The 12,550-nt window shown below is 36.3% G+C and overlaps 1 protein-coding gene across 1 annotated transcript in view; it reads left to right on the top strand.

The window, feature by feature from the left end:
- ppp1caa (protein phosphatase 1, catalytic subunit, alpha isozyme a) overlaps positions 1-11,706 on the top strand; it is an 18,528-nt gene extending 6,822 nt beyond the window's left edge. Inside the window, exons 3-8 of the mRNA XM_007562152.2 lie at positions 6,494-6,625; positions 7,329-7,559; positions 7,637-7,741; positions 7,819-8,042; positions 9,287-9,421; positions 10,888-11,706. Of these exons, the coding sequence (XP_007562214.1) occupies positions 6,494-6,625; positions 7,329-7,559; positions 7,637-7,741; positions 7,819-8,042; positions 9,287-9,421; positions 10,888-11,010 (950 nt within the window). The 3' untranslated portion in view covers positions 11,011-11,706. The remainder of the gene's footprint in view (positions 1-6,493; positions 6,626-7,328; positions 7,560-7,636; positions 7,742-7,818; positions 8,043-9,286; positions 9,422-10,887) is intronic.
- The last annotated feature ends 844 nt before the right edge of the window (positions 11,707-12,550 follow it).

Genomic DNA, 12,550 nt, shown 5'->3' with positions numbered 1-12,550 from the left:
GATTTCTACAAAAATGTTTCCGTTGTAGAATGCAGAAAATGACCTTTTATTTTGTTTTTAAATCTAAATAAAATTTTTTCAAGAAATAATCAAAAATTAAAAGATTTGTGATAACAAATGACTCGCGTCAGCCATAGAAGTAATTTAACTTTGGTAAAGAAAAGATTCTCACTTGGTGCCTTTTTTATTTTGATGCGTTTATTTTTTAGCTTTTTCAGAAAAAGCTGTTGGTATAAAAATAGTTTTGTTTTTTTGTTTTGCTCTTCCACAGGAAAGTGGTTGTTTTATTTATGTAACACAAATATCAGTCAGGAATATTTTATCTGGACCTAACCTGGTTTCACTTTGTGCTGCTTTTTTAGCATTCCTGAGCTTTAGGCAGTGAGAAACGTTAAACCTGGAAACATCAGCAGAGAGAAATACTTGAGTTTAAAAACAATTTAAAATAATTAAAGTCAGAAATAATGGGAAATACCTGAACTGTCAGTATGATGGCCTTCTCTGCATTTAAAACACATTTATTTATATCAAAGTTTCTGTTTTTTTGTTTCATTAATATGGATTTTTTGGAGGGGTAAATGTGTTTCTTTTGATAAATTTACTGCAAGATTTAAATATCTGAGCAAAACAGGCAGCTAATTTTGTACTATAGAGAGACACTGCAAGTTATTTATTCTGCTAACTCATAAAAAATATGTTTAGAAGCATAAATTTAAGTTCATTTAATATTTATACATGATGCGAGGACAGTAGAGTATGAAACTGTTTTATTCTGACTTTAAATTCAGGCTTTCAGGTTTTTTATCCCCTTTTAGTTCATTGAAAATGTTCATTTAATCACTCAGACATGCATTTACACATCCAGATTTCATGGTTACGGTTTCCACTCAATGTTAAAAAATCTTAAATTAAGGCCTTAAAATGTCTTGAATTAATGTAAAAAAAAAAAAAAAGAAAAGTGAATTAGCCTTAAATTTATTAATTGTAGGTCTTAAATGTCGTGTTTACTGGACTATTTAATTGTGGATATTCTGTTTTCATTCTTATGGGACGTTTCTGTCAGAAAAGTTTGAGTTGCACAGACACACCCAGGAGATTGAGGCTATCGCTAACTAGATGCTAACCTAGCTAGCTTTTTGCCGTCTTGAGTGCAAATTTATCATTGTTTGGCTTCATTTAAAACATTTTTGTCTTGGTATAGGCCTTATGTTTTGTTCATAATGATCTTAAAAAGGTCTTTTAAAAACCTTAAATTTGAGTTGGTGAAACCTTGTTTTTAGAGAACATTAGAGATTNCTTTAATTGGGTCAGAACCTGAGCTCATTGGCTGGGTCTGTTTGCGGCGTTCTTCTACAACAAACAGCAGAAGGTCTGATTCCTCTCCAATGAGTACGACCTTCCCAAAAGCTGAAGTCTCAAAGTATTTACTTTAAGTTGAACAAAGATCGGGACGCTACCTATGATATTATTTTATTTTATTTTATTTTTTAACAAACGACACCTGGCAGAAACGACATGAAGGAAAAACATGAATTTAATCCATTTATTGCTGATTTCTGTTTCCTTTTGTTCGACGTTTGAAGCTGCAGCCTCCTGGTTTTAATATGCAAACTTTATGCAAAAGCCAAAATAAATTTCCCTACATCCTGTTTAATAATATTTACTGGTGTAGATAATTTGAATGTCTCAGTTTGAGTAGAAAAAACTAGAAAGCCAATGTTTCATTTTGCACTCAGACACAAGACTCATTTTTAATGCATTTTTAACTAAGTCCAGTAATATTTCACACTGTGAATTCGTTTGATTTTGTTTATAAATGTTTAATAATAAGAGCTCAGTTTTATTTAGGTTTTTTTTATCATGCTGTAAGTAGCAATTTATGGATTTCTACAAAAATGTTTCCGTTGTAGAATGCAGAAAATGACCTTTTATTTTTATTTTTTTTTAAATCTAAATAAAATCATTTTTTCAAAAAATAATCAAAAATTCAAAGATTTGTGATAAATAACTCGCATCAGCCATAGAAGTAATTTAAGTTTGGTAAAGAAAAGATTCTCACTTGGTGCCTTTTTTATTTTGATGCATTTATTTTTTAGCTTTTTCAGAAAAAGCTGTTGGTATAAAAATAGTTTTGTTTTTTTGTTTTGCTCTTCCACAGGAAAGTGGTTGTTTTGGTGAGTTTAGTCCCTTTTATTTATGTAACAGGAATATTTTATCTGGACCTAACCTGGTTTCACTTTGTGCTGCTTTTTTAGCATTCCTGAGCTTTAGGCAGTGAGGAACGTTAAACCTGGAAACATCAACAGAGAGAAATACTTGAGTTTAAAAACAATTTAAAAATAATTAAGAGTTGGTGAAACCTTGTTTTTAGAGAACATTAGAGATTTGATTTTTCACATTAATATCATCTTAAAAACTAATTTTGTAAATGTTTTTGTACTCTTCAACACGTTATTTTATCAGTTACTTATTGTTAAACCATGAGCCGGTTAGGCCTGCTGCAATAAATCAATTAATTGCATGATAAGTTAAAACAAGCCCAATAATTTACACTTTTATGATTTGTTGTTTTTCTCTGTCTACCAGAAACTGGATGATAAAAGTCTTCAGTTTGGTAAAATCTAATCCTTTTTCTAAAGGACAGTTTTGTTGACAGAGACTTCATGATTCATTTTATTTGTTGTTTATTTTGTTTTATTTATTTATGTTGGATATTTAAAATGTCTTCCAGTTCCAGAGTTAAATGTTTTAGTATTTTAAGTTCATTCATCTTTGAGAGTGTGTTCTTGCATTATTATGCCATTATTACCAATGTATTAGTTGGAAATTGTCTCAAAACAACATTATTGTTTATCTTAATAACTTCTGGAACAATTAAAACCCAGTAGCCTTTGTTATCCTGACAGCTCTGATTATAGCTCCAGATTTCCACACTAATATCTTGTAAAAGCTCATATTTTGATGCTTTTGTGCTCATTCTATGGGTTTATTTGTTGTTCTGGGTCGGATGGTGACGCTCTGCGTTCTCCCAGACCCTGTAATGAAACGCGGTTCTGTTTGTTTACCTTCTAATGAAGGTGCTGTCCGGTCTGAGCTGCTGATCGTTCGGTTCTGAAATCGCCTGCTGGGAGTTTGACTTTGACTGCAGGACATGCTGGAGTGTTTGTCCATGGATTGTTGTACTTGGACCGTGATAAGGTTGTCTGCCAAGCACAGGAGAAAACAAACAGGCCTGATAGTGGCAGTATTTATATCCTGTTATGCAACACTTGGTTCTTGTCTCTTTTTTTTTTTTTTTTTACCCCCGTTGGTGCTTCTGCTTCTATTGTTGGGTCAAACTCCTCGGCGATATCGATCCAAACTACCAGATAATGAAGGAACGACACGCCTGCTGCAGCTGCTGCTGAATTGTAGCATTGATGGATGTTTTCTTTCCATCAGCTTCCTGTTTGCTGAACCAAACCAATTAAACTTGTTTGGATAATTAGCAGAAACAATCGGATTAGCTGCTCAGATCTGAAGTGAAGCAAACTGATGGAGCGCCGCGGCGGTTTGTGGCCCGGTTACCGACCGCGGCTTTCCTGTTGCACTGCAGCAGCGTTTTGTTTTCAGAGTGTTAAAGCCTTTTGTGAACCCCTCGCTGTCGCCCACTGACTCTGAGGCTAACTTTGGAGTAAGCTCTGTCAGGGCTTAGCCTGCGGTAATCCCGCTTTAAAGCAACAAGCAGCAGGCTGGTATTTATATCCACTTTTCCCTGCCTTTTCCGTCACTTCGCCGTCCTTCTGCCTCCACTTGGTGTTTCCTGCTCTGTTATAAATACAGCTTCACGTTTTAACACTCATCTTTAATATTTCTCATATTTTTAGTGATGCATTTACTAATTTTAACCTGATTTATTTCCTTTTTTTGGGTTATCTATTGATACAAGTGTTGACTTTCTGTTTAGATGTTTTTACAAGATGTAGAAAATATAAAATCATCTTACAAGTTGCCACTAAGAAGAGATATTTCTAATTGTAATAAAAGTACAACAATTAGGCCTGTTGCATGAAGTCAATTGAATTTGTTTCCATTTGCTTGATTTATTGTTTTCATTTCTACTAAAGCTGGATGATAAAAATCTTCAGTCTCAACTAACCGTTTTGTTGAAGGACAGTTTTATTTAGCGACTTAATTCATTTTATTTATTGTATTTTTTATTTATTTTGGATATTTGAAGTGTCTTCCAGCTCCAGTGTTAAATGTTGATTAAAATTTAAAGTTTATTGAACTTTGAGACAGTTTTCTTCCATTGTTATGCCTTTATTACCAATAGTCTTAAAACAATATCATCGTTTATTGCAATAACTTCAGGTTGAATTTATTGTGACTGGCCTAAACAACATAGCATTTCTGAAGTTTGTGTGTATCTGCTTTAGGTTAAATATATCCTGTGTGCCATAAATTGCCTGTTTTTTGTAAACTTTTACCTTTATTATGTTTTTTAATTGACCATGAAACAGAATATCAAATGCTTCATTGCAGAAATAAACAGGAAGCAACAGATTTCCAGCAAACGGTTCCAGGTCTGTAACTGTCACTGTATTTTGGACTTTATTGCTGCTTAATGGAGAATATTTTTTTTTTTAAATTACCTTCGCAACTCACAAAAGTCAGAAACTTTTAGCCTAAAACATTTGACAATGATTGAACCGATGAATCATTATCATAATTCAAATAATTGTCAACTAACTGGAGTAAACAGACTCAAAAAGTGATTTAATGAGTTTATTGCGCTCAGAGCTGTAATCAAACCAAAACTTTACAAATAATCTCAACATGTTGCACTTAAGTAAAAACGCATAAAGAAATGCTGTTTTTGCATTTTAGGCAATAAAATGTTTAACTGAATCAGTTATTTGTTTAAAACTTTTAATGTGTTTGTAAGATTGAAGCTTATTTATGTAAATGAAAAATCTGCAGAATGTGCCGATTAATTATCAGAATAATTGAGAACAAAAATATGACTCTTAAAGATCTGTTGTAAAATGTGTTACCTTAAAATGTAACAAAACTTAAAAGGCCTTTTGTTACATTTTAGGTTTTGGTTTCAGTTTTACTGTCAAAATGTTTGATTTTTAAAGATAAAACTTGAGTTGTAGATGGACAAAAAAATACAGAAAAATGGGCCAATGCTACTAACCCCTCTTATAATCTCTAAAAGACATCTTAATCGTTTTGAACTTTAACACATTAAAAACAGAAATAGAAAACATTTGCAGATGTTGTTTTATTCTCATCAATTTGTGTGTCAGTTTATTAAATTTTTACCAGGAGAAAAAAATCTTTTATCGCGTTTTAAATAAATAACTTTTGCTGGACGATGACAAATCGTCCCTGAAGTTATCGCAATAAATAATCAGATTGTTTTACACACCTGCATCAAATGAGGCTCGTTAGAAGGCAGGACTCTGACTTGCTGAGGAAATCGTTACTCCCATTAGGGAGAGAACTAAAACATGCAGGGTGCCGGGCCTCCAGGACCCACTTTGGACACCTCTGGTCTAGACCAAGTAACTAGAGAGAAAAGAGAAGAAATGATGAGTCTTGCAAATGGAAATCATTTAATTCATCATGTAGTTAAATGTTTTGTTGTTTATGATGACAGACTTACTGGTTTAACATGAATTTCCAGTCTAAAGGATCTGGATCTGGACTTTTTAAAAAAATCAGTTTGGGTTTGTTGAGCTCTCCTTTAGTTCACAGCTGCATATTGATCTCACCGTTATTGATTCGGTCATTGATACAAACTGACCCGACTCCAAACCTCTGCAGCTTCAGGGCCCAAACATTTTACACGCCTGGTTTTCATGTGACGCAGCTGAAACGTGTTTGGATGAGAAGTGGTTAAAATCCTGGGAAATGATCGTTTCTGTGTCCATCATGGCGGTGTGTTTTCCTCTGCGGTGTGTGTGGTACGTGTGAAAACGCATGATAAGCAGAGACTCGATAAACCTGCTGAATTCCTGAGATAACGCGAGCGAAAGAGGCGAGGACGGAATGTGAGCTTACTGGGAGATAAATGGGATTTAAGTTTATTACAAACAAGCTAACTCTGCTTCATACAGTCACACAGAAAAGCTTCTAATAAAGACGGAAACGTCAGACTGAAGAGGAAGTGGTTTCACATGTTCGGCTTTAGCAGAGCGACTTGGTTTAAGAGACGTTTTCTCTTTGCCAAGTCTTCTCGTTTCCAGAACGTGTGTAAAGAGGGAAAAAGAAGCGAGTACCTGTGGAAACGGCTGCAAGTCTGAACTGCTAGCAGAATTTGACAGCATTTGGCTGGTGGGAGGTGTTAGCTGTCCAGTCTGGTGGTCTGCTGCGCAATCCAAGCATCACATTTTAATGATGAATGTCAATCTTTGTTTGGCCTCCTTTGAGGCTCACAGTACACGCTTGTCCTGATGTTTCCTCCATAAATGGTCTTATTTTTATTATCTTTCTCTTGTCGCAGTGAAGGGCTCCCGGCCGGGGAAGAACGTCCAGCTGACGGAGAACGAGATCCGTGGCCTTTGCCTCAAATCCAGGGAAATCTTCCTGAGTCAGCCAATCCTGCTCGAATTAGAGGCTCCTTTAAAAATATGTGGTGAGTTTGTTTTATCGGACGGTTTACGGCAGCAAAAAATAATCATTTTAAAACACTAAAACCACCAAAATGTTATTTTTGTTTACCTACTTAACAATAAACAAAGTGTGAACTATTTTAATTCAACAAATAAAGTATTTTAAAGTAATTTATCTAAAAAAAATTAACCTGGTTTTTCTTTGTTAAATGAAAGGTATCCAGTTTTATTTTTATTTTGGGGTCGATTTGAAGAAAAATTAAAAAGTATTTTGTTTATTTCCAGTGACTAAAAACAGTTTCCAGGTCAGTCTTTGTTTGAAAAAACTTGCTATATACATACAGTAATTAAACAGGGAAATTCTTGAAAATGCTTGAATTTTCAAGGTTTTCCAGGTTTGGAAAGTGTTTTGATTTCTGCATAAAATCCTTGTAAGCTTTTGATTTTCAAACTGCACAGTTTGGTAATAGATTGAAATCTAACGTTTGATTAAAAGATTAAATTAACAGTTGACACCAAATATTGTCTTCCCTCCTATTTTGTCCTAATTTATCCCTGAATTTTTGAACACTCCTGGTTTACAATGTTGCAAAATCAAATTAAATGGAAAATAACTTGTGTTAAATAACTTTAACACAAGAAAAAGTGTAAAATAATGTTGATTGAGCTGTAAATGCTGCAAGCTGAGGCTGTTTGACGTCTGTGTGCCTCTGCTGCCCCCTGCAGGCGATGTCCATGGTCAGTACTACGACCTGCTCCGACTCTTTGAATACGGAGGCTTCCCTCCAGAGAGCAACTACCTGTTTCTGGGCGACTACGTGGACAGAGGGAAGCAGTCGCTGGAGACCATCTGTCTGCTTCTAGCTTATAAGATCAAATACCCAGAGAACTTTTTCCTGCTGCGCGGAAACCACGAGTGCGCCTCCATTAACCGAATCTACGGCTTTTATGATGAGTGTGAGTACCGGTTGGTGACTTCAGTGGCGTTGAGATGTTAAGGAGCTGCAGCATGTTTATGCTTTCTTTGCTTCCAGGTAAGCGACGGTATAACATCAAGCTGTGGAAAACCTTCACAGACTGCTTCAACTGTTTACCTGTGGCTGCTATTGTAGATGAGAAAATATTCTGCTGTCATGGAGGTAGGCCTGGTTCTCCTGCTACTCGTAAAAAAAAGGAAAAGATGAAAGACTGGAACGGTTTCTCATTTCTCCTCCAGGTTTGTCTCCGGACCTGCAGTCGATGGAGCAGATCCGCAGAGTCATGCGGCCCACAGACGTTCCGGACCAGGGCTTGCTGTGCGACCTGCTGTGGGCCGACCCGGACAAAGACGTGCTGGGCTGGGGCGAGAACGACCGCGGCGTCTCCTTCACGTTCGGGGCGGATGTGGTGGCCAAATTTTTGCACAAACATGACATGGACCTAATATGCAGGGCACATCAGGTAGATTTTAAATGTTTTATCTTCTGTTAGTCTGTTTAAACACAGACTAGATCAAAAGCTTCAGGATTTATGGAATATATTTAACTTATCTCATGTCCCAATCTAAATTTTGGGTCAGTTTTGCATTTTTGTAAAGCTCATTGCAGTTTTGTTGTTGTTGTTCTGTGGCCTTCATTGCCATCTTTAAATATTTTCTACCAGAAGCAAAGAAAACATCATGAAAACTGGAGATTTTAAGTATTGGCTGGAAAAGACGAGTGTTTTATTGCTGACTTACCATCCAGACACCACTTGTTGCATTATTGGGCCTGCCGGAGTCGCCTGCAGTTCGTCTTATGTACCGATGTGCTGTTGTATAATTGCTGCTGTTTGCAGCCATTTCCACATGCCAGTGTAAACACTGAGTTGGGGGGCGTGGCCAGCAGCAGCTTATTTGGATTTAAAATAACAAAAAGCCTTAAACTTGTTAACAAAGCATCGTATGTTACCTTTAAGGTGCTTAGCTTCTGATGTTTGTGATTAGTTTGTGTATTTCATATAGAATGTAGATTCTTACCTTTTACCTTTTCCAAACGTGGGAAAAACGTCTTGTTATAAGTAAAATTATCTGTCAGTGGAACTAGAAGTTTTTCATCAATATTAAGAAATGATTTACTTAAAACAAGCTCCTATTTCTTGCTCAAAAGTTACTTGTAAGTTAATTTATCTTATTTAAATTTGCATTAAAACAAGACCAAAAATACTTTGCAAAATTTTATGTGTATCAGATCAGAGTTAATGTTCAAATTGTCCATTATTGGTTTGAGGCAAAATGAGCTGGATATTTGTTCCTGCAACTTTCTTACAATCTCTAGTTTTCATATGTTACATACCCAAACCCAAATGATGTAGAAATATCTAAAAACCTCTCTAAAATCCAGAAATATTAAGTTTTATATAAAGGAGCCCTGATCAGGAACGTGGTGTTCCCTAGGCTTCCCTCCTCGGAGTGATGGATGGTGAAAGCTTGTTTGTAATATTTGAATTTGATGGTGTAAGGGAGGCGTAATTAAGCTGTTGTTGTAGACGTGGCGACACTGAAACCTCTCGTGTTCCTGCATGTTTCTACTCATGGAAGAGCTAACAGGATTAAAAGGTTCTTACTAGTTTATGGTCAGCAGTAATTTTCTAAGACTTCCTGATGCAACTTCTGACTCCTCTTTTTCTGTTCGCCTCGTTTTAACTCTGGTTTTCTCTCATCTAAGGTGGTTGAAGACGGTTATGAGTTTTTCGCAAAGAGGCAACTCGTCACTCTTTTCTCAGCTCCCAACTATTGTGGAGAGTTTGACAACGCTGGTGCCATGATGAGTGTGGATGAGACGCTCATGTGCTCCTTCCAGGTAAGGCAGGAAGTCTACTTCGTGATCATTTCTTTAACATTTGCTCCCAAGCAGACGGATTTACTTTAGCTTAACGTGTTCTGCATCACTTATTCCGCTTGTTCTCTGAAGGTCTTTCATCATGTTTGAGTTGATCTATTCAGACCTTTAGAGAGCCAGGAGAAATGTAGATCAATACAAAGCTGAATATTTAGTGTTTTCACACCTGATAGTCCGGTAGAATTGGTTTAATTGAGGACCAAAGTTGCAACATTTGCTACATTTTCAGCTGCTGCAGTTCACTTTCACAATGTGCATGCCAAACCAAACCCTTGGAGAAATCTGTTCCCCTCCTCACCTGTGGGGGTGCTATGCTAAGAACCACTGAAAGAAATGATACAAAAACCTCTGAAGAAGACACTGAGTTCAACTTCCTTCTTTATGAAATGTAAACAAAAATGGAGTAACATCAGATTTTAGTTGTAGAATTTCTCTTTTGTCTTTGGTGGAAAATCACCAGCTGTTTCTCCCACTAGCAACAGACTCATGTTTGTTTTGGTTGTATTTACCCAGAATGCCTTGCGCTATAGTCCACTTCCTGCTTTAGGAGTGGACTCTGGTCCTGGTTGGCGTTCAAACCGTGCCAGAGTTCATTTGAACCGAACTGAGACCGAGGTTTGTAGGTGGACCAGAGTTCGCTTTCTTAGTCCGCATCAGAGTTTAATTACGCAGGAAGTGGACTACGGCGCAGGGCATTCTGGGTAAATAAAACCAAAATAAATGTTTCGCGCTAGCAAGAGAAATGTCTCGTGGTATTTTACCAAAAACAGAAATCCTTCAACTGCTAAAATCTGACGCTACTCCATTTTTTATTTACGTTTCATGCTGAAGGAAGTTGCGCGCAGCGTCTTATTCAGAGGTTTTTGTGTCGTTTCCGTCTGTGGTTCCTGGTGCAGCGCCCCCACAGGCGAGGAGGGGAACAGATTGCTCAAAGGATTTGGTTTGACAGTGCAGTGCAAAAGCAAGACGTAGCAGCTGGAAATGTAATATTCTCATTTCAATGTCATGTTTTTATTAGCTGTAAGTGGAAAATCATTGTACCTCGCAAAAATAAAGGCTTTAAAACATCCATCTTTGTGTTATTAATCTGTTTTCAATAATTCTCTAATTGATTAAATGGCTTCCCTCTGCATATCTTGTAAACATTTGCATGTTTTGTGTGTTTTATGTCGAAAAGGCAAAGTTTGCATCAGCAAAAGCTCACTAATGAAAGAAGTTTGAAGCTGATGCGTCAAATTTTTTTTGCAGGAGTTCCTTATAATCTGACAGATTTAATATAAATAACTTAACACTTAAGGGAGTGTTGAAGTTTTTTAAACAAACTCTGTAAATGTGGATCTGGAAAATGATTAAGAAAACATTTAAAAGTCATTCACTGTGCTGTCTCTGCCGGTTTAATTACAGATTTAATTTTTTCTGTTTTGTAGATTTTGAAGCCAGCAGATAAGAAATTGTATCCTTACGGCGGCGGCGGAGGAGGAGGTGTGGGACTGGGAAGACCCGTCACTCCTCCACGGAACGCAGCCAAGGCCGGCAAGGCCAAGAAATAACACGCGCTGACTTCCTCTTCCTACGATTCACCACCCTTCGTCGTTCCAACACCTTTTTTTATCATTTCTTCCTTCCTCTCTACCTCCCAAACTTGTCCCCTTCGTCAGCACTGAACAGCAACAAAGACATCCAGGGTTCAGTCGGGTTTTTCTCTCTGAATGAAACACTTTTTGAACGTTTATTTTGCTTTTTGTGTTGTATTTGTGTGGATATGTGAGCGAATGATCCAAAGAAAGTTGCTGTATTCACCATGTACTTCCCCCTCCCCCTTTCATGTTCCTGTTTTCCTGTTTTTTATGTAAAGAAGAGTTGTTTTTTTTGCCTGTTTTTCATGTAAATCATACCTGGCTGCAGGGCAGAGCGGATGGGTGCCATGAAGAAGAGAGCTTTGGCTGTTTATGTTGAGGTCTGGCACTGTTTAATGCTAAACATGAGCTTTTGTACATTGGCTGGGAGGGAAAGGGGTGGCGATCACAGGTGGGTATGAGGTGAATTCACTAGATTTATTTTTCTTCTTCCATTTTCAGAACCAATCATGTGAGATCACGATCATGGATGTGATATAGACGCTTGTTTTTGTAGATAACTGACACCAGAATGGGTTTTTATTTTATTTTTTTTTTTTTCTCTCTTCTTGTTTTTAGTTCACTCAAAGCTAAAGATGAATAAAAGTAACCTTTAATTTGAAGTACATCATCATGCTCATCACTTATTTGTCAGTGGCTGCTTTTCATTTGTCGTGACTTTTAAACTAGAAAATATCTTAAGACATAAAGTAACTGATAATTATGATTATTTTTTGCTCTGAATTCTGAACAGGTTTTGACTAGAGCTGGGCGATATGGCTTAAAAAGAATTTTTAAATTAATTTTAGATTTTAATCAGTTTTTTTTCTCACTTCCCTTTCTAAAAAATAAATTATAAATGACAAAATATTTTCAAAAAGTGGCTTTTATTTCAATCATACCTTCTGTGATCTGTCAGAGAATCAGGGCCAAGCTACGAGAATGTTTAAGTACAAGCGTATAGGTATAATATTAACAGAAAAAAGATGGAATTTGACCAGAACAAAAACATCTTACATTTATCAGAAAAAACTTGTTTCATAAAATACAGAAAGATCAGGATTTTACTTAGTTTTCTTCAAAATAGTAGTTTGCATGAACGTTTCAAAAATTACTGCCTGGCTCTTATGCTCCATTTGTAAAGTTGACTTGAATTCAAAGTCCAAATAAATTGCTTTAAAACGCACTTATCAAGATGGCCGCTAAAGGAGTGAATTGGTGAAAAAAAAAAAATACAGATTTTCCACAAATTAAATCCTTAAAACACAATAAGACCAATTTATCGCCCAGCACTAGTTAATTTAGTTTTAATAGATTTTGGTTTAATTTTTGCTTTGGTTTGTTTTGTGTTTTTTTTTATGTTGTCATCAGATCCAAAGTGTAATCAGAACATCTCGCACAAACAAGCACAACTCCACATTAAACTGGGAACGTGAGGCGTTCATGAGTCTTTTAAACCTTTCAGCGTGAGTGA

This window comes from Poecilia formosa, unplaced genomic scaffold (genome assembly GCF_000485575.1).
Source record: "Poecilia formosa unplaced genomic scaffold, Poecilia_formosa-5.1.2 Scaffold134, whole genome shotgun sequence".
NCBI lineage: Eukaryota > Metazoa > Chordata > Actinopteri > Cyprinodontiformes > Poeciliidae > Poecilia > Poecilia formosa.
This window is presented reverse-complemented; position numbering and strand designations above follow the sequence as displayed.